Here is an 18,640-nt window from a genome sequence, read left to right as displayed (position 1 = left end):
AAATGTACTTATTGGTTTATTCTGCTGGAGTCTCTAATATTCCAGTGAGGCAACAGCCTAGTTATCACCTCCTAACTGATCAAAACCCCTAACCATAGTGGGGACCAGAAATTGGAAGTGGATGTTAAATGCAGGAGTTCTTTGACTCGAATCTCCAAATTTTTTCAGGACATTTGTATTCATGCCTATCCTTTTGTAGTGGAAAATATTCTACTTTCTTGATATCAGTGATATCGATGAGATCTATCAACATGAGTTTGGGTGAAGCACATTGCCAATTAGCTTGGCCTAGACTCACTAATACCAAAAGCAGTTCTGTTGTTAGCATCAAGGATAATGCCTTTGTTGCATATCCTGGTTTTGTGACCACAACACAAATAAACATGACTCCTTCTCAGGACAGCTCAGATTTTATGTGGGCTGAAATTCTTCTATAAGCAATTTGGATTATGAGTGAGCTAAATCTCACCTACTGATGGTGTCCATTTCACTCTAATGACAAGGAAGGAAGTTAAAGCCAAGAGAGTTTTATTTCATCTCAGTCATTTTCCTGAAGTGAGGTGGAATGAAGGTGACCCACACAGCCTAGCCCAGGTAGTGGAATTTTAGACTTTTAAATGTAAAGACAAAAAGTTACTGTTATTTGTTCACTCCTAGACAAGCAGGGGATCCAAGCACTAATCTGGCTCTTGGAATTGAGAGTCTCATTTAAACTCATAGAATTATGACACTAATGACTTTGTGATTTTTCTGCACTAAATACATTTTGGTCGATATTGCTGCAAGTACAACTCTTTGTTAGAAGAATGAGCCAGAAAGTAAATATCAAAGGAATTGAAACACAGCTGAAATTCATTTGCTTAAAATTGAAATGGTTATTCATTTACTGTTTTTTTCAGTGTTTGCCCAGCTGCAATTAACAGTGCTTACTTCTTCTGTAGAGATTGTTATACTTAAAAAACTTTGCATAGATTATCCAATTAATTATAATCTAATTAATCTGAGTAATTAGTGTTAAACTGTAGTTAGGATATAAGACAAGATGTAAAACACGCTTAAAATTGAAGTGTAGAATTTTAACCACAGTTTTTGAGACAGTGTCGCAAAATTTGTTTGTCCAATGACTATAAAAATGCAATCTTATTTTCTTTTTGTAATGTTTTTGTACAAGAAGGCAAGAGCATATATAATAAGTAAACTGAAAAATGTTGACACAACAAAGCAGATAACTAACTTTATTCTGCTTACTCTGCTCCACCTGCATTAATCGAATGCCCTCCTGCCCTCCCTGCCTTTCTCCCTCCTGTACCATGCAGTGGAACAGGGTGCAAGAATTTGCTTACTAATTAATGTGCCAAAAAGGGGCAATTTACACTTTGTGTGTCCATCCTGGAACCATGCTTGCTGAGTATAACAACTACTCCTTTAGACAACATTGATTTTTTAATTTCATTTCTGATGAATTATTAATAATTTGAATCAAGGTGATAGCAAAGACAATTGATTTCTTCTGCTGATCATCCTGCAAGGTCTGGATTCTTGGCTAACAAGATGTTGTTCTCTAGGTTTTTAATTTACTTGCAATATTTTCTATAGGTGAATACAAAGGGAAAATTATCTAGGGCATTTTAACACCAGCTGGTTTATATTTCAGGTTCAAATGCTATAAACATAATAGTTGTCAACTGGTTTTCAGAGTTTTATGGTTTAAATAATAATCCCTGAACAGATTAGAAGTGGGGATACCACATTCTTTGACAAGTATCTTTGGAATGGTGTTTTAATGACATTATGCTTTATTCTCTTCATCCATGTAACACTATTAGCACACAACTGATGCTTACTTTAATGTCTATTTGCTCATAAAACAGTTACCAATTGTACAGAAGACATGAGAGCAAATAGTGGTGATTAGCCACTGTCCTCACATGGGGAGGGGACATGCAGTAGGTAAAAGTACAATAATATTTTTGTGGATACAAAAGTCTCAGCCTCTATGTTTTGCTCATGTTGGGAGAATGTGAGCAAATAATTCATTGCTTTTCACAGAGTAGAAGCAAAGCTGTCTGGCTCACCTGTGGCTGTATAAGGGAGAAAAGGGACTCTGCTGTGTTGCTTTATGGAAATAAGCTTAATCCCAAGGGAACACCAACTTTTCTGTTCATGCACAGTACTAAACAACAAGGACTCAGTTTAATTCTTTAGCAAGAGCTGTTTCACCTAGTTCTTCACATTGACTGGATGAGCAGCAACACTCAGACCAGGCTTTCTTTAGAATCAGTCAAGGGAGAGGAGATACATTTAGGACATGACTGATCTGATCTGATTTAGTGTAATAGGATCCATGTTATCGGAACTACATGGATGAGAGAGGCTTGTTGAGACAAGCAGGAGTTTGAAAAGTCAGTAGAACAGGGATAAAGATTTGGTTCCTCAGAGAGGAATTGATTTCCAGTCAGCTTCTGAAGATAAAACTTTGAAACTAGGATAGTGACTTAACTAATTTTTTGTTGTATACATAGCCAAATACTGAAATTGCTTGTCTCATATCAAATTATTTCAGATAATTCAGGATTTCTTCTTTTGCCAATTGAAGATCAATACTAATCAGTAAATGACTGAAAATCCTTTTGCACTGCATAGTAGTAACAAAAATTATGTATGAGGATCATTTACACTCTGTTAATTGTATTGATTTAAATCCAAAATAAAAAGTAAAAATAAAAAAGAGACTTTTAATGACAGAATTAACTTCTGATGTCTGTCTTGAAACACTTAGATCGTATTGAGTTAGAGACTGCAATAGCTGGGATGATTTAAAGAAATGTTTTTCTAATATGTCACTAATGACCAGTAATAAAATGTAAAACATTGTATTTTTTATTTCCAGTGTCCCAGTAAAACATTTGGAGGCTTTGATTCCACCAAAGACCTTCCTGATGAAGTCATAACATTTGCAAGAAGTCATCCAGCCATGTACAACCCAGTATTCCCCATCAACAACCGTCCAATCATGATCAAAACAGATGTGGATTACCAGTTCACACAGATAGTAGTAGATCGAGTAGATGCAGAAGATGGCCAATACGATGTGATGTTCATTGGCACAGGTGAGAAGTCTTGAATCTACACTGGATAATCCTCCAGGCATTTTGGAGACACAGATCTGATAAAATTTCATGCCCTGAAAGACAGAACACTGATTTATGGTTCAGAGTATACCTGTGAAAAGCTGGGGCAAGATTCAAAACTGTGCATATGGGGAAGGCTTTTTTACATACATTTGCTGTTAACAGGTTCAGGCTATGCCCTGAATTCCTTAATCCTTTAGGAGTTTTCCCAACTGGATTAAGATCAAACCACTGTCTTTTTAACTACTGTTATTAGAGAATTTTATTAGAAATATCTTACCTTATTAATTATAATTTAGTATTAAAATTCTGGTTTTAAGGGTGCCTATTTTGAAGTGCAGCATAAGTATTAACATGAATGAGGCAAGTATCCAGGTATGGCAAATGTCTTGTGTAATGTTCAAGTATTTCAAGTATTGCCTTAAGATAACCAGTTCTTGAGCCAGAAGCCTGCATCATTTTACTTAGGATGAAAATTTCTGGTGCATGGAAAGTGTTTTAAGAAGAGTTGATATTCAGCAGAAATGCTTTCCAAAGCATTTGCAGAATCATATAGCTTGGTCATTTCATCAAAAGTGGAAATATGCACTCAGAAAATACATTTTTTTTCAGAAAGGTAATAATGGGAAATAACACTAGCCAGAAATTAGCTGATAGGCATTTGCCTTGGTTCAGTGACTTCAGAACTATGCTGATCAGCATTGGTGGATCTGCTTCTTCACCTTTGAAAATAGTCCCTCAGTCGGCTGGTCTTTCAATTATGTTTCATAAAAGTATTCTAAACTTATATTGAACATAATTGCTAGCAATTAGACATTTGCATCATGAAGTCAACACAAATCAAGGCCAAAAGCCCACTGTTTCTTTTCAGCTTTGGACCAAAAAATATCTGGCTGGCTGACTCACAACAGTCCAGTTTTTGACTTGCTTTAAGTACAGTTCTAAAGCTCTAGATCTGGAGTCAGATTTCCAAAGCAATAAATCTCTCTCATGGTGATGCCTGAAACATATTATGAGTAAACTGAAAGCTGATGAAGCTTTGTGTACTAAACACAGTGCATGCATAGCAATTCAGAACAGTTACTGCAGGAAATGCAGCTCTGCAGGAAGTGTTTCAGCTCTTTAAAGCTATGAACTGAGTTATTAGATATCAGTGCAGCAGCATGTTCTTACATAAAACACTGAAATGTTTCTTGTGGTTTTACACAATACATATATTTTCCATCACATTTTAGGGACTTCAGTGCCATGTACAACTGGCAGTGTTTTATTCCTTTCAACAAGTCTTGTATGACCTGATTCAACCCAGAAAAAAAAAATCAATGGCAATACTCCCCTTGGCTGCGATGTAAGGAAGCAAGCCCTTCAGCACGTAGAGTATGATGCTGAACAAATACAAGGAGCTAATTTGTGTCTACATCTTTAGCACAAGAGGTGGCATTTATCTCACCAAAGTTTATCATTCAGATGGAGAGAAATGCCCAGGCTTCTGCAAGGGAGAGAGATAAGTACTTTTTGAGAGGCTCATACTTTCTTCAGGACCTCTTTGAGAGTAAGATGGATAGTTATGCAGCCAGGTAAGGTCTCCTTCTGTGAGAGCTTCAGTGATAGGTAGCTCTTACATTTAAGTTGGGAATTCAGGCACTCAGTTCTGTAAACCACTAATATTCAGGTGTGTGGTAAGTACTCTGGATCTCATCCAACATTGCTGATGTTTGTCCCTCCAACCTGCAAGATAAGTATTGAAAGATAGTTACGTGTACTTGCCAAAAGATATTTCAGCACCAAAAGCACACCTTGGTAAATTCAGAGTATTATTATTTCTTGAAATATTACTTTTGTCTATAGAAACTGTTCTTTTTCCCACAGAAGGTAATACCCTCATGGGACAAGAAGAGGTGTTACAACACCTGTGCTTGGAGATGGGGTGCATAGGGTTCTCCTCTATGCTCACAATCCCAGTTGTGGTTTTCAGAATGAGGAAAGGGCATCTGTAATGCAGGGGGAAAGGAAAAGGAGGAGAACAGAGGCCCTGCCTGCCTTCTACCAGAAAGCTGCCCTGAGCTGGCTGCTCAAAGGAACCAGAAACAGATACACAATCAGCATGTATTACATCTTCCCCAAGCAAAGGACAAGCCAGGGAGCAGACTGGGGACTCCAGTCACAGTCTAGTTTTCCACTTGATGATCTGAACCTTCGACAAAGCCAGAATTAGGCTCTCTGGGGTATGACTGGATTTTTCTGTGCAGGTCTGTCCCATCAGATTAGGTACATTTCTGTGTTTTCCCATTGCCATTGCAGTAATCTACATGTTCCCACATGCTGCTGAACTTCAATATGTTGAAGAAATACTTTTTTTTTTTCTTTTTCAATGAATAGCTGATGATAATTGAACACAGTATAATTAATAGCCATCCAGTGTGGTCACATTTTCCTTTCCTGTGGGTGAAATCTTTAGCTGAGCAGTTTCTTTCCCACTGTGATTGTACCAGTGTGTTTCACAGTGGAAATAAAATCATATCAGCATGCTTGAAATTATATCAGAAAAAAACAGGATTTAAGATATGCACTTATTGCATATCCTGAGTGTGTGATGTTTGGGATCATTTGGCACAGTCAAGGTTTATCTGTCAGTAAAGCAAATTAATGCCAGTAATCTTATCTTACTCAGCAGAGCCTATTGATCCTAAAGGAGAAGCTTGATTCCATTTGTGTGAAATTGTTTGAAATGTTACTCTGTAAAACTTGATCTAGAACTCAGATAAAGCCCCACTTTGGTACCTGTGACCTGACCAGAGTCACCATAGTGATTAACACAGTGTAACTTTGACCTCAGAGGCTTTTTTGAGCATCAGATGACTGTAATTGTTGCAAAATCCTCTTAAAACTCAGACCTTTACTTGAAACATTATGTGGGGATGGTATGTTTGCTCAGTGCCTACTCAAGCCCCAAAGTTTCCCTGTTTTATCAAAAATCTCCATTTCTGGAATATGGCATTTGTTGGATTATGACTGAGGAGAGACATAGTTCAACACAGAATACAGTGGTGACCCATAACTACACTTTTAGATTTGTTAGATCAGAGTTCTCTTTTTTACCTGTACAATGTATTTCCCTTTAAACCACAGTTCTCAAATTATCAGGATAGTCAAGGGAATTAGCTCAACCATTAAATTACAAATAAAGCTAATGATAAATTATCCATTACTCTGTGTTACTCTGTTGTAGGGATGTGTATTTTTTCTTTTTGTTTTGAAGTTTACATTGCATTTGTTCTGTAGTCTCAATAATATTTCTTGAATGAAATATATCCAATTAGTAGCAGTAACCATAGTGAAAGCCAGTTCCAAAACAGCTTATCTGGTATATTTTACTCGCTTAGTTTGGACTTGTAACTGCCTAAATAAAAATAAAGCTGGGCTTCTCTTTTTTGTGGCTTTTTTTTTTTTTTTTAAGAAAATATAAAGAATCTATGAAATTTTGATGAATGAAAGAAAACACTGATGTAGATATTTTGTGGAAAACATCATTCCTTTCTAAACTTGCAAAAATATGGGCTTAGAAACCAACATCTGCTTAAAGAGGAGCAGATGGAAAAATGAAAATTTCCATTCTACAGGATATTCTAGGATTTCTAGAGTATTTTATTTCATATAAAGAAGTTGAAATACCAGAAATTTCTCATTAAATCAATAGGTTTTAAGATAGTTACTTTATAGAAAACTTTTTCAGCCTGTGTAATCTATTTGTTTCAATTTTATAGATATTTTCAATATAGAAGTGGTGAGTTGTCACATTTTTAATTGGAAATTTCAACTAACATACAAATATATATGTTACAAAATATATTGTGATTTTCCTTGATTGTTGATTAATTCTTGTTTGCAGAATGTTGAAGGTCCTGTTATTTTGGTAATTTTATCCCTTTAAATTGTCTTATATTTTCCTAAACTATTTTTGATACAGAATGTGTAACATGAAAAGTCCTCAGGGACATAGTTGTTCCTCCTATGATATATTTACATGGGCACTACACTTGGCTGGTTAAAAAGAAAAGTCACATCTGGGTTGTTTCTATTTCAGGGAGACAACCTAGAAATTACTTTGTTGTTGTTGTTGTTGTTATTCCCTGAAAATTCTGTTCGTGGAAACAAACACATAAATCACAGATGCAGAAGCAGTAAAACTGAGATGGCCTCAAGTCTCAAGCATATTCACCAAAACAAAGGCTGTTGCTCTGGAATTTCAAGCACTGGCCTTGTTCATGTATAAACCAATTGCAAAATCCTTAGAATGTAAATGGCTATAGTATTAAAATGCTGGCACACACCTATTTCTCAACAGGAGATATAAGTTGTATTGCTTTTTACCCCTCAGTGAAGGCTTATGTCTAACACACACAGAAATACAGATGCCTTAAGGGGCTTATACATCTTAGGTACTTTGTTTGACACAGGGAAGACTGCATGTACTTAAGAGATCTAACAGCTTCATCTGTCTAATAGCATTTGTCCAGATTTTTTTATATCCATACTGAACCTTCTGACAGCATCTTCACATGCCTTTTAAGAATGGCAAACATCATATTCAAAATGGACAATAAAACATGCCTGGGTAAATACAGTGCCTTTCCTTACCCTATTAAATGACTGAAAGAGAATCTTAGCATAATGGAATGGTTTTCGTTGGAAGGGAACATCTGTCATTTTATACTGTCACTTAAATAGCATTTCAGCACTTTTCATTCTTTAATAACTATAGTAATAGTTTTCTTTGTTGCATTTTGAAAATTGAAAGACTTCAGTGAACTACCAAAATTCAATGGTTTTTGAGGTTATTTTAAATAACATTTAGTATTTTGAATGAGTGCTTAGTTATATGTAACTTCACAGTCTTTATATAGGAAATAATTACATACTAAAAAAATTCTCTGAAACTAAAAAAATACTAAAAAAATTCTGCTCTGAAACTAAGTACCTGAATTTTTTTTATTTTTTTTTTTTTCCTTTTCAAGATATTGGAACGGTTCTTAAAGTGGTTTCAATTCCTAAGGAGACTTGGCATGAATTAGAGGAAGTCTTGCTGGAAGAAATGACAGTCTTTCGGGTAAGTGCAGCTAAATTTCAAGTGTCAGGTTGTAGATTTCTCTGTGGACAGCTGCAAACTAAACTTGTTGTAGTCTAGCCAAGGAGTAGCCTGGCATACCCCTCTAATTAGCCTGTCACTTAGAGACCCAGACACTAGTCAAAATAAACCTTGAAACTTTCCGTGCTAGCTGGAGGTTAATGATAAAAGAAATGGCATTCTGGGCTCTTGTTTTGTGGTTTAAAAAGTACATTATTATCTCTGTATCTTAGAGCTATTACACGCTGTAATTAAGTATGTATCTGCGCAAGTCTGAGGATAAAACCTGTCTCTTTTCTCACACAAAGGTATGCAATACATGAATTTCATAGCTGCATCTACTCTTAACACTATTCAGGCTATCAGCATAATAAATTTATTAAGGTACTTAAGGAAAAGCAGTGATCTGCACAGATTTCTTTTGCTTAATAGTCTGAGAAACAAAGAAAGTGTTTATGTTTTTTAAAGGTACCTTTGCAGTCACATTTTCATGGTTTGACACAAGACACCATAAACACCTTCTAATCATTAATACTTTTTTGTGAAAATCAGTCTCTTCCACTTTTCCTATCTGAGACATTCCATAAGGCAATAAGGCATTCCATAAACACTCCTGCAAGTCAAGGCTGAGAAAGCCTTTCAAACACTTTCCAGACAGAACAGAGGGATGTCCTGTGCTTTACACACAGCAACGCATCGTGCACCTTCCCCATGTTTTTCTTTTTGGCAGTGACCATTTATGGCACCATTTTGCAGGCTCCAGGCTTTCAGGGAGCTCAGGGATACCTAGCTGGGAGCATGAGGTTAATCTGATAGTGGGAAGATGGCACTTCTGTGCTCGGGGACCCCACTTCACATGGTCTGTTTGCAGATGTTCTGGCAAGGACTGTGCTCCAAACCTGCTAGTACTCAATTGCTACCCCTTTATATTTTGTATCTTGCTGAACAGATAAAACGTACCTAACAGAGCATGTATATATTCTTTTCATTCTTTTCTAGGGTTGTATTTTTGGGGTTTGTTGGTTTTTTTTGGTTTTTAATGGATAATCTTGCCTTTACTGGCAATGCATGGGGTTTTTTTAAGAAAAGAAGGAATTTTTCTTTCCTTTTTAACAAAAAAAAAAAAAAAAAAAAAAAAAAAAAAGAAAAGGAAGAAAAAAGAAAAAAAAGAAACTATGAGGAGAAAACGAGACAAGTAATTTGTGGCTCCCAGCTTTTTTTTTCTTCTTTGTACATGCAAAAGTCATTACATTAATGCAGGGTAATTTGGCAATTGTTGATAATGTATCAGTCTCTTCCCTAAATCAAGTAGAAGTGCCAAACTGAAGGAGATCAGAGAAATATATAAGTGAAAGGAAGAAAATAAATGGAGTGAAAGTTTTATTTCAGAAGTGCTTTACAGAAGTAGAATGGTTAATGGCAAATTCAGATCTGGTATTTTACTTTACACGTGCATTTATTCATTACACAAAAGGATTTTCGTTTTCTGATTTACTTGAAGGCTCATTCATCTCCTTTGTCATGTATTTAAGCCTTAAAGAGGACATTAATATACTTCAGTGGGATAAGTAGAATTTATATGCAGATCTTTCAATAGGAAATTCACAACAGATTTCACATGTACCTTAACAAAATGTTAAGTTTTCTTTGGTTACTAAAGAGACTATGTGCATCATAAACAATGTATTTTGATATTTAAACTGCAATGTGCTGAATTCAGTGCTTTTTATTTATAATGAAAAGTCATATCTGTTACATTGATAACAAATGCCTCTTTTAGCCTCATTTGTGCAATATTTCTCTGAGCAGCTGAGCAAACAAACTAATGAGTTCAATTTTCATTCAAATGTTACACTTAATTGATGATTTCTAATATAATGTCTATTAACCCATTTGTAAAGGCAAGTCCACATGCTTAACATCCACTGACCCATATCCAATTCCCTCAGGATAACTACGTTGAAAGCTACAAAAGTGTAAAAGCTTAATAAGGACTTTATTAATGTTCATAGCCAAAAGTATGATACATGGGATGGATAGCAGATTTTAAATATAATAAAGCCCATACAGAACTGACTGACTTTCTTTCTGACCAAAGGTTGCCACTTCTATTCTCTATATTAAAATCTATTCAAGCCGATGGGCCTAAAAGGTGTTGCAGTCTTTTAATCAGATTGAAATATGCCTATTCTGTTAAACAGTTCCTACAGTGCCTCCTGTTATAAAGTAGATATTGGCTTGACATCTGCTTGCTACAGATAAATACAATTGCATGTAAACTTATCTAGGAGAACAAAAACTCTTGAAACATTTGGTTCATTAAATAATGGGTATTCCATGCTGCAGGAAACCTCTTGCCAAATTCTGTGTTTTGCAAATATGAGTAACTTCTTTCTATGTGAATAGTGCAGTCAAGAATATGATGCTTCTGATTAAGACTTGCTCTTATGAATAAAATTTTGCATGAATGGGTTTTTCACCTTGACATGGTTAAACATGTTGCTTATTTCAGTAGTACCTATGTGTTTTGATTCAGCCATTATTATCTTCATATTATCTGGGAGGTTAAATTTAGTTTGAATCTTAAGCGTAAAAATTATTTTTAAGATGTGAAACTAGTAAAAATTCATCACAATGAAATGGTAATAATCATGGAAAATTATATTTGTACATCAGCATGGCAATCCAAGATGCAGCCAGGTATGTAAACATGTTCTGTTTTACTTACAGGTATAAACTATTCCACTGCAAAAGGCAATAAGAAACACTACTACCAAGGAGTATCTAGTCTTTTTTCAGGATTTCTAAGTGAGACCACCAGCATTCAAGGAGAACTTTAGGTTTATAACATAAATTATTTAATTATTATTTTATTATTTTATATTTTAACTCTTTTTTCTTTTTTTTCTTTTCTTCCCTAGGAACCTACCGTTATTTCAGCAATGAAAATTTCCACAAAACAGGTACTATATGCACAAACTTTGAGTTATTTTTAAATATTTATTGGTCTCTGTCTTTCAGAGACAGTAACTTGGCAGTCAGTAGAGACATATTAATTACAGCAGCAGCATCCCATCCTTCCACATAAACATCAGTAGTTTCTCAGAAAATGTGGTATAGAAAGAAAAAATCTAGTTTGTGTTACTTACTGGTTAGGTGTACACTAAACACAAAGTAAACAGCTGTCTGGAGGCTCTCTAAAAAAAAAAAAAATTAATTTTTTTTTTAAAATCCCATATTACAAAATGTTCTGTACAAAGAACCAGTACAAAAGGTACAGCCAAACTTGGCCCCTTGCTTTATCGGGACTGATTCCAGCCTCTGTAGGAATAATCATAAAAAATGCAGATAGTAGAAGCAAAAAATGAGTATAAATTAGTAGAAGCAAAAAAAGTCTCAATAGAAATGAGACATCCTCCTGTCTTCCTGTCCAATGCCCGTTCACTTCGTGGACATGCATGACAAAACATTTAACAAAGAGGGTAGAATTGGTTTAGTCCAAATTTACCATGGATATCTTGTTCAGTGACATGGTTGGGGTATGGCTTCCAGACATCAGAATTTATATTTCCTACTTTCTGCTGGGTGCACTCATAAATAACTTCTTCAAGAAAAGATGTGTACTACAGCCTTCATTGTAGATCAGACCATAACTAAAATGAATTTGATTTTTTGATGGATGGAGGAAGAGCTTCGTCTGATTTATAGTAAAAGTGATTCCTTTATATCTGAGCAAATATGGGTAATTATCATTACAATTCTTTGTAAAGCAGCTGATGAATTGTGCAGTCTTGCAAAGAACTTTGGGTTGCTGTCTGGCAGTGAAGTGTGTATTAGGGGCCTATCTTCCAGTTCTGTCTGGAATTAGGTAGATGGACCTCACCCACTGTCATTTCCTGTCTCAGAAGTCTGAGACATAAAAATTTAATGTCAAATTTAACGTAATAAAACTTTTTTTTTTTCTTTTTCATGTTTGTGTTGATTTGGAGCCTAATTCAGTAAATGCAAGCAACTTGTTCACACATAATTTTTCCCATTAATATTGATAAAAAGGAGATTTGGTCTTCTAGGACTGGGTGCCCTAAAAATTCCGTGTGTCATAAATAAGATTAAGTTAATAAATCTACCTCACTCTATACATTATTAAACAGAAGTCAAATTAATTCTGTAGTGGACAGAGCTCCATATTGTGTTTGAAATTCTACATATTTAACTCAAATTTCACTGTTATTAGGAAAGTTGTCTGAAAACATTAATGTATTTGACAGAAAGCATTTTGTTGGGGCCACTTTTCTAACATACCACCTAAAACAACAAAAATGGCAGGACAAAAAAAAATGTACTATTGAAAACTGGTATATTTTAAAACAAACCTGTCACGTTGTGTATACATTCACATCATATCAAAATGCCCTGCTTTGGATTATTTTTATAAGCAGAGTCCCTAAAGTAGCCAATCAGACTTCATAATGGACCTTGCAAACCTCTTTTCATGCAACCTCTTCTTCAAAGCATCTTTAGTTATTCAGGAGAGTTTACAATCTTCACTGGGTCTTTGGAAAACAAATGTACACTGCTGAAATTGTCTAAAGAGAAAAAAGAGCATTAACCACAACTTTTCGGGCGTGGCTGGGCTCATGAAAAATCAACTAACCTCAGGATAAAAATGACAGAATCATGATACAGTATGTCAAGCTTTTGGCACAGTGTGTCTGTATCCAATATGTGTATGGCAACCTTTTCCATTTTGTATTTATAATTTTAAAATACTGTAGTTCTATAGCTCAAACACTTTACTCTTTGTATTCTGATAAGCAGGGCATTTTTCATATAAACAGCACAATAATTCTAAGCACTGTAGAAAGCAGGAGCATGAGATGTAAACAGTAAACCCAGCATGCCATATTGAATAACTTTAAAGCAATCATTCATTTACTTTTTTCACTAAAAGATCTTATATTCAATTATAAAAACATGGGATGGGGTGTTTTTACCACACTGGTGGTCCAAAGCTGCCTCTTTTGCCATTGTGTCAATGTGATGTGTTACAAATGACTCTTCTTCCTAAAGAGCAAACTCTACAGATTACTAAGGAGCAGAACTTATGCTAAGTTTAATAGTATGGAACTCCCAGGTTTCTATTTATGAATATGAACTTGACCTCTGAGCAAGAGTGACTTTGAGCAAGGAAATTTTGCCATTATATGCTAGACTAAGCCTGGATACAGGCTGGATAATCCTGGATACAGGTATTATATTTATATTTTTTCACTGAAAATACATCTTCCTACCAATTGGGTTCAGAGCCTTAGGTTTTTGTAGTCTTACTACCTGAATAACATAATATGGTTACTGAATAACTTAGTATGGTTAATATGGCATCCTAGAGCCACTACATGCCTTGCTGCCAGGCTTCCAGGGAGCCCCTGGCTACCACTCGGCCCTGAGACTATCAGGTGGGATACCATAATTTTCCCTTCCTTTAAAAATGCCGAAACGGGCCAAAAATTCAGGCCTGGCTTTCAAACACAGATGACTTTTTATGGATCAAGTTCTCATCTTTTGCTTAGGGTCAGATTTGTTTTTAAAAAGCCATTGGATTTCTGATAAGATGGGGAAAAAAAGCTACTTCGGCTACTTCGGGCCAATCTCCTTGTCTATTGAACTGCTGCATAGATCTTTTGTTTCTCCTTAGTAAGAATTGCAGTCAAATGCAGGGCAAGGCAGAGACCTTCAAAACAACCCTAGTGACTACTTTCATAGTACTTTTCACAAAATACTTTATTCAAAGATCACAATTTCTGTCCCTAATGAGTATATAGAAAAGATCAGCTCAAAATGGATGTTTCACACCCCCTCAAACTGTTCTGCATTAGTTACTTTTCATGACATAAAATGAAATTAAATTCAATTTGAATCTCACGTTCCCTAGAATTCTTTTCAAAGTTCTGCCTAAGCTCTTTTTTTAGCATGTTATTTTTCCATCTCTCTTTTTTCTTTTTTTTCTTTTTTTTTTTTTTGTTGTTTTTTTTGTTTGTTTGTTTGTTTGTTTTTTGGGTTTTTTTACTTGCAAATGGAAAATTCTTTTATCTTTGTATTTTGGGCAGCACCATGGGGCAAACAGAAGTCACTGGTTTGCTTAAAACACTAGTCTCCTCAGTTTTTCTTAAGTTTTGATACTTCTGCAAGAATTTTTAGAGTAAAGTTGTTCTTTTTTTCCCTCAGATTTGATCTGAAAATTAGCTGATTTCTTAAATTAACAACTCTGAGGAGAGATTGGTTGCCCAAAAGGTCGTTTGACTGTATAGAAAAGCAAGGTCAGGCAATTGATGCAAATCATTCCATTACTATTTTCTGAATTCCTTGATGCCTGGATTTATATATTATTAGTGTCCAGAATAATGATCACCAGCTGGAGTCTAAAACCATGATCAGAAGATCAGCAAACAGGGCAGGAGCCTTCAGGCTGTGCAGCACCTGAAACGTATGCTGTAGTCCACTAACTGAACATTATGAACTTATTTGCATGGAACAGACTCTTTATATATCCCTATTTAAGCCTCACAGTTTTTTGTTTTGTTTTGTTTTGTTTTTCACCTCTATTTCTGTTAATTCTTTAATTCTAAAGACATTCATTAAAAATCAGGGAGGGTTTTTGTCAAATGAAATTGCCTACAAGGTTACATGGAAACCATCACATCATTCTTTATTTTCCCATGTGCATTCTCTGGGTTGATTTTTTTATTAGTTGCACCACACATTGCTACATGCTGGTATAAATTGTAATGCTCCAATTACATAGTACTCAGATCAATACCATCTGGACATTTAAGATACTTAACTGAAGCTCTAATTTGACCTATGCTGCTACCATAATCAGTAAAGAGAAAAAGCATCCCTTGAGAAATGTTTAGGTCACCTAAGATTTGAATTACTGCTCTTTTTACTGCAGAAATACCTAAGCTGGGTATTTCATTAAGTGACTTAAGTTAGAAAGGGTTGGCTTATCAGGTCTGCTGCCTGTCGTCTGCTTCTTGGGAATACAGCACTGATAGGGACTGGTACCTACAGGCAGGGCTTTGTGTAGAGCTCTGTGGGGTCAGAGATTCTTACCCAGAGAATGTGAGTTTACAGTTGAACTACAGCACTCTAATAGATAGAAGCAGCTGCTTAGAAGGGGCTTAGTTTGCAATTTACCAGTGAATTTTCCTTTGGGGGCTTTCCTTGTCATGTTTTCCTTGAGAAAATCCTGATGTTTATATAAATACACGGGATGTTTCTGTCTATATGTCTGTATAAACTGCCAAGTTGCTGTCTCTGAAAGAAGTTAATGCAACACCTTTTATGAGTGTTTTTGATTTTGCTGTCTACTGGTATCCAGTATCATTTCCAATTGGTAGGTGACCTCAGACACCTTCCATCCCCAAATTCCCTGGAAATGTTACCTCTGGGACACCATAATGTGGGAGATGAAGTATTTTGATAACATTTCTGGAAATCCTATTTTTCACGCCAGCCTTACATTTTAAGGAAGAGAAACTAATACAAATTTGTATTTTCTTGATGTGACTACATGGAGTGAATCCTTGTAAAGAAATGCTCCAGTATGGGTGACAAAGTTTAAGCTTTTGGTGGTAAACTGTCAGTATTTCCAAAACAGAAGGTTTATGCCATTTAATTTTTGTTTATTTGTTTTATTTTCTGCTAGTTTTGTATCTCAGATGATATACTCATACTTGTTTTCTTTTTAGAGGTAGTGCTAAGCTGAAAAATCTCAATTTGGTCTTTCATATGGGATCAGTAGTTCAGTTTCCTTATGTCCCACTGGGGATCAAGTTCCCTATTGGGACACATGAATTTGATACCAGGCAGGAAATTGAGAGAGACAAGATATTCTGTTGTGATGCCATACTAGCTGTAGTTCATTTTGTTTGCATCTTTTTTTATTTTACTTCATGGCTTCTTTCTGCATTTGAATTACATCAACCACTCAACACCGTTCTTAATCCAAAATAAAGCCATCTCCTCTCACTTAATTGTGTTGTCACTGATTGTAGCACTTCTTCAGTGCAGGAATCTGAATAGAAAATAAAAATTGGAAGAGTATTTAAATTTTCCTAACTGTTTAGAGAAGCTACTGGGAGCTTCGTACAAAGCTCCATCTGATTTTTTTTATTCTGAGAACAATTTTCTCCTCATTCTTTTAGTGTACATCAGGATCATAATCCTTTATTGTAGTTGACAAATACAATGGCAATACAAAGTGGACCTAACATATCATTATGTAACTTTTTAAATGCTTTCCTAGGAAAAAAATGGCAACTTGCATTTTGTAATTTTTTTTTCAACCTTGATCACAGCAACAGCTCTACATTGGCTCAGTCACTGGAGTTTCACAGCTTCCTTTGCACCGCTGTGATGTGTATGGAAAAGCATGTGCTGAGTGTTGCCTTGCAAGAGACCCTTACTGTGCCTGGGATGGTTCTTCCTGCTCACGTTACTTCCCCACTGCTAAGAGGTAGGGACAGCTTCAGATGTCTGCATGGTTTGTGATTTGTTTTAACTGATGGTCTCAATATGACCAGAGGGCTTTGGAGATTTTTCATGGAATGGTTAACTGGAGCTCTTTCTCTTCCAAAGAAAACACAGTTGTGGGAGTTACAAGCAATATGAAGTCTTGGTTAATTTAAAGTGAACACTGCTACTTTTTGGGCTGGCTTAAAAAGCTTTTGTGAAAGAAATTTAGAAGAGTTTTCTCTGAAATTAATTCATAACTTTATATTCAGTAATAAATGGCAAGAAAGAAAAAAAATATGCCTTTCTCTAACATTAGGAAGGGACTTGATATTAAAAGAAAAGAGTTGTTTGCCCAAGTAAACATCCTTTTATTTTTATGAATTCCAAGTCAAAGGAAATATTTTAAGTGTTTGGACATGAATGAAAAGGGTTTTTTAGTGATATATAACATTATTGTTATTATTCAAAAATGTAATTTGCATGTGTTGATGTGTGTCTAACTGCTGCCAGATCAGAATACCCTCTATTTTGCATTATCTCTGCACTGATGCTATAGGCAAAGCTTAAGAGAAAACCAATGCTGCAAGTGAAAAATATAATTTTTAGTAAAAATTTACAAGTCCTAGTTGCCTGATCTGAAAATTTAAAATATTTTATTTGCCTGCCTTTGTCTCTGAAATTCTTGATCTTAAATTATGTAAGATAGTAACTGAACAGCTCTTAGCTACTTAAGTAGAAACTAGGAGTAACTGAATAATCACTTGCAAATAAGAACAGACATTGGTGTACTGTTGACAGTTACATGATAAACTGGCTAAAATGATTAAAAGGGGTTACATTAAATTGAATATGCCAAACATCTTGCACTTATGAAGAAAAAGGGAATCCAAGGTTTTATATACGTAAGGGTTCATACACATAAAAGGATTGGTGACAAATACTTAATTGAAAATGTCAGGATTCCAAATTCCAGATTTGGACTGTTTGTTGCTGGAAATGAAATGTGGTAAAGAATGGGAAGTAGCATTTATGTCACAGACATTTCAGATGGAGAGGATTAAAATGTTAAGGTTTGCATTACAATGTATGCCAAACAAATCTTGCTGACAAAAGAAAAAGCTGCTTGAGGAGCATCAGGTTCTGTATTTTCACCAGTAAACAGAGTTAATATGAGACCAATTTTTTAGGAAATTCTTTAGAAAATAATTAAAAGAAGATCCTGAACCCATCCCAAAAGAAGAGCTGGTCAAATTTTCTCAGCTGCACAGTTTAATTCAAATCTATGGTGGAAGCACAGAAGTTTCTCTGGAGGACAAGGAGGAAAGACAGGAGGAACAGTGATGTTTTCAAGGGGATCCTGGGGAATTAATTTGATGTAAAAGTTTTTAGGGTTAGAAGTTAGTGTGGCTGATTACTACCTTTGAGTTTTAGAAGATGGGGAAATCAGGAACCACTGAATCACTCTTCCCTGCTACCTCCCTACTAAACTTTATTCCTGAGCTTCATCCTTTGTGAGCATTCACTAGCACCCATTCCTACTCCCAGCCCACCTCAAGACTCAGAGAGAGCACATCCTTCTGTGTGCTTCCATCTGCGCACAATGATGGAAGAAGAAGGGCTCTTTAATTTTCTTTACTCATCTCTCCTACTTACTAAACAGCGAACTGAGTTTGCTACTGCCCTCAGGGGCAAAGGCACTAGGACCTCTTCTTACAGGGATTAAGGGGCAGAGTTACTGGGGAGTAAAGTGGGTTGCACAGCTACAGGATAACTTTGAGGTGCAGAATGTACTCTTCTTCATGCCACAATGAAAGAAAAAGAAACTCCTGGGATACTGAGATCCAGACAAAGCATTCAGAAAAAGTCA

At 35.6% G+C, this 18,640-nt stretch overlaps 1 protein-coding gene across 1 annotated transcript in view; it reads left to right on the top strand.

Annotated features, from left to right (window-relative positions):
- The window catches only part of SEMA3A (semaphorin 3A), a 165,727-nt gene that overhangs the window by 133,398 nt on the left and 13,689 nt on the right, over window positions 1-18,640 (top strand). Inside the window, exons 11-14 of the mRNA XM_071734053.1 lie at window positions 2,891-3,110; window positions 8,147-8,238; window positions 11,178-11,219; window positions 16,617-16,774. Coding sequence (XP_071590154.1) covers window positions 2,891-3,110; window positions 8,147-8,238; window positions 11,178-11,219; window positions 16,617-16,774 — 512 coding nt within the window. The remainder of the gene's footprint in view (window positions 1-2,890; window positions 3,111-8,146; window positions 8,239-11,177; window positions 11,220-16,616; window positions 16,775-18,640) is intronic.

This window comes from Heliangelus exortis, chromosome 1 (assembly GCF_036169615.1).
Source record: "Heliangelus exortis chromosome 1, bHelExo1.hap1, whole genome shotgun sequence".
NCBI classification, from domain to species: domain Eukaryota; kingdom Metazoa; phylum Chordata; class Aves; order Apodiformes; family Trochilidae; genus Heliangelus; species Heliangelus exortis.
The sequence above is the reverse complement of the archived record's forward strand: the minus strand, read 5'-3'. Positions and strand labels throughout refer to the sequence as shown.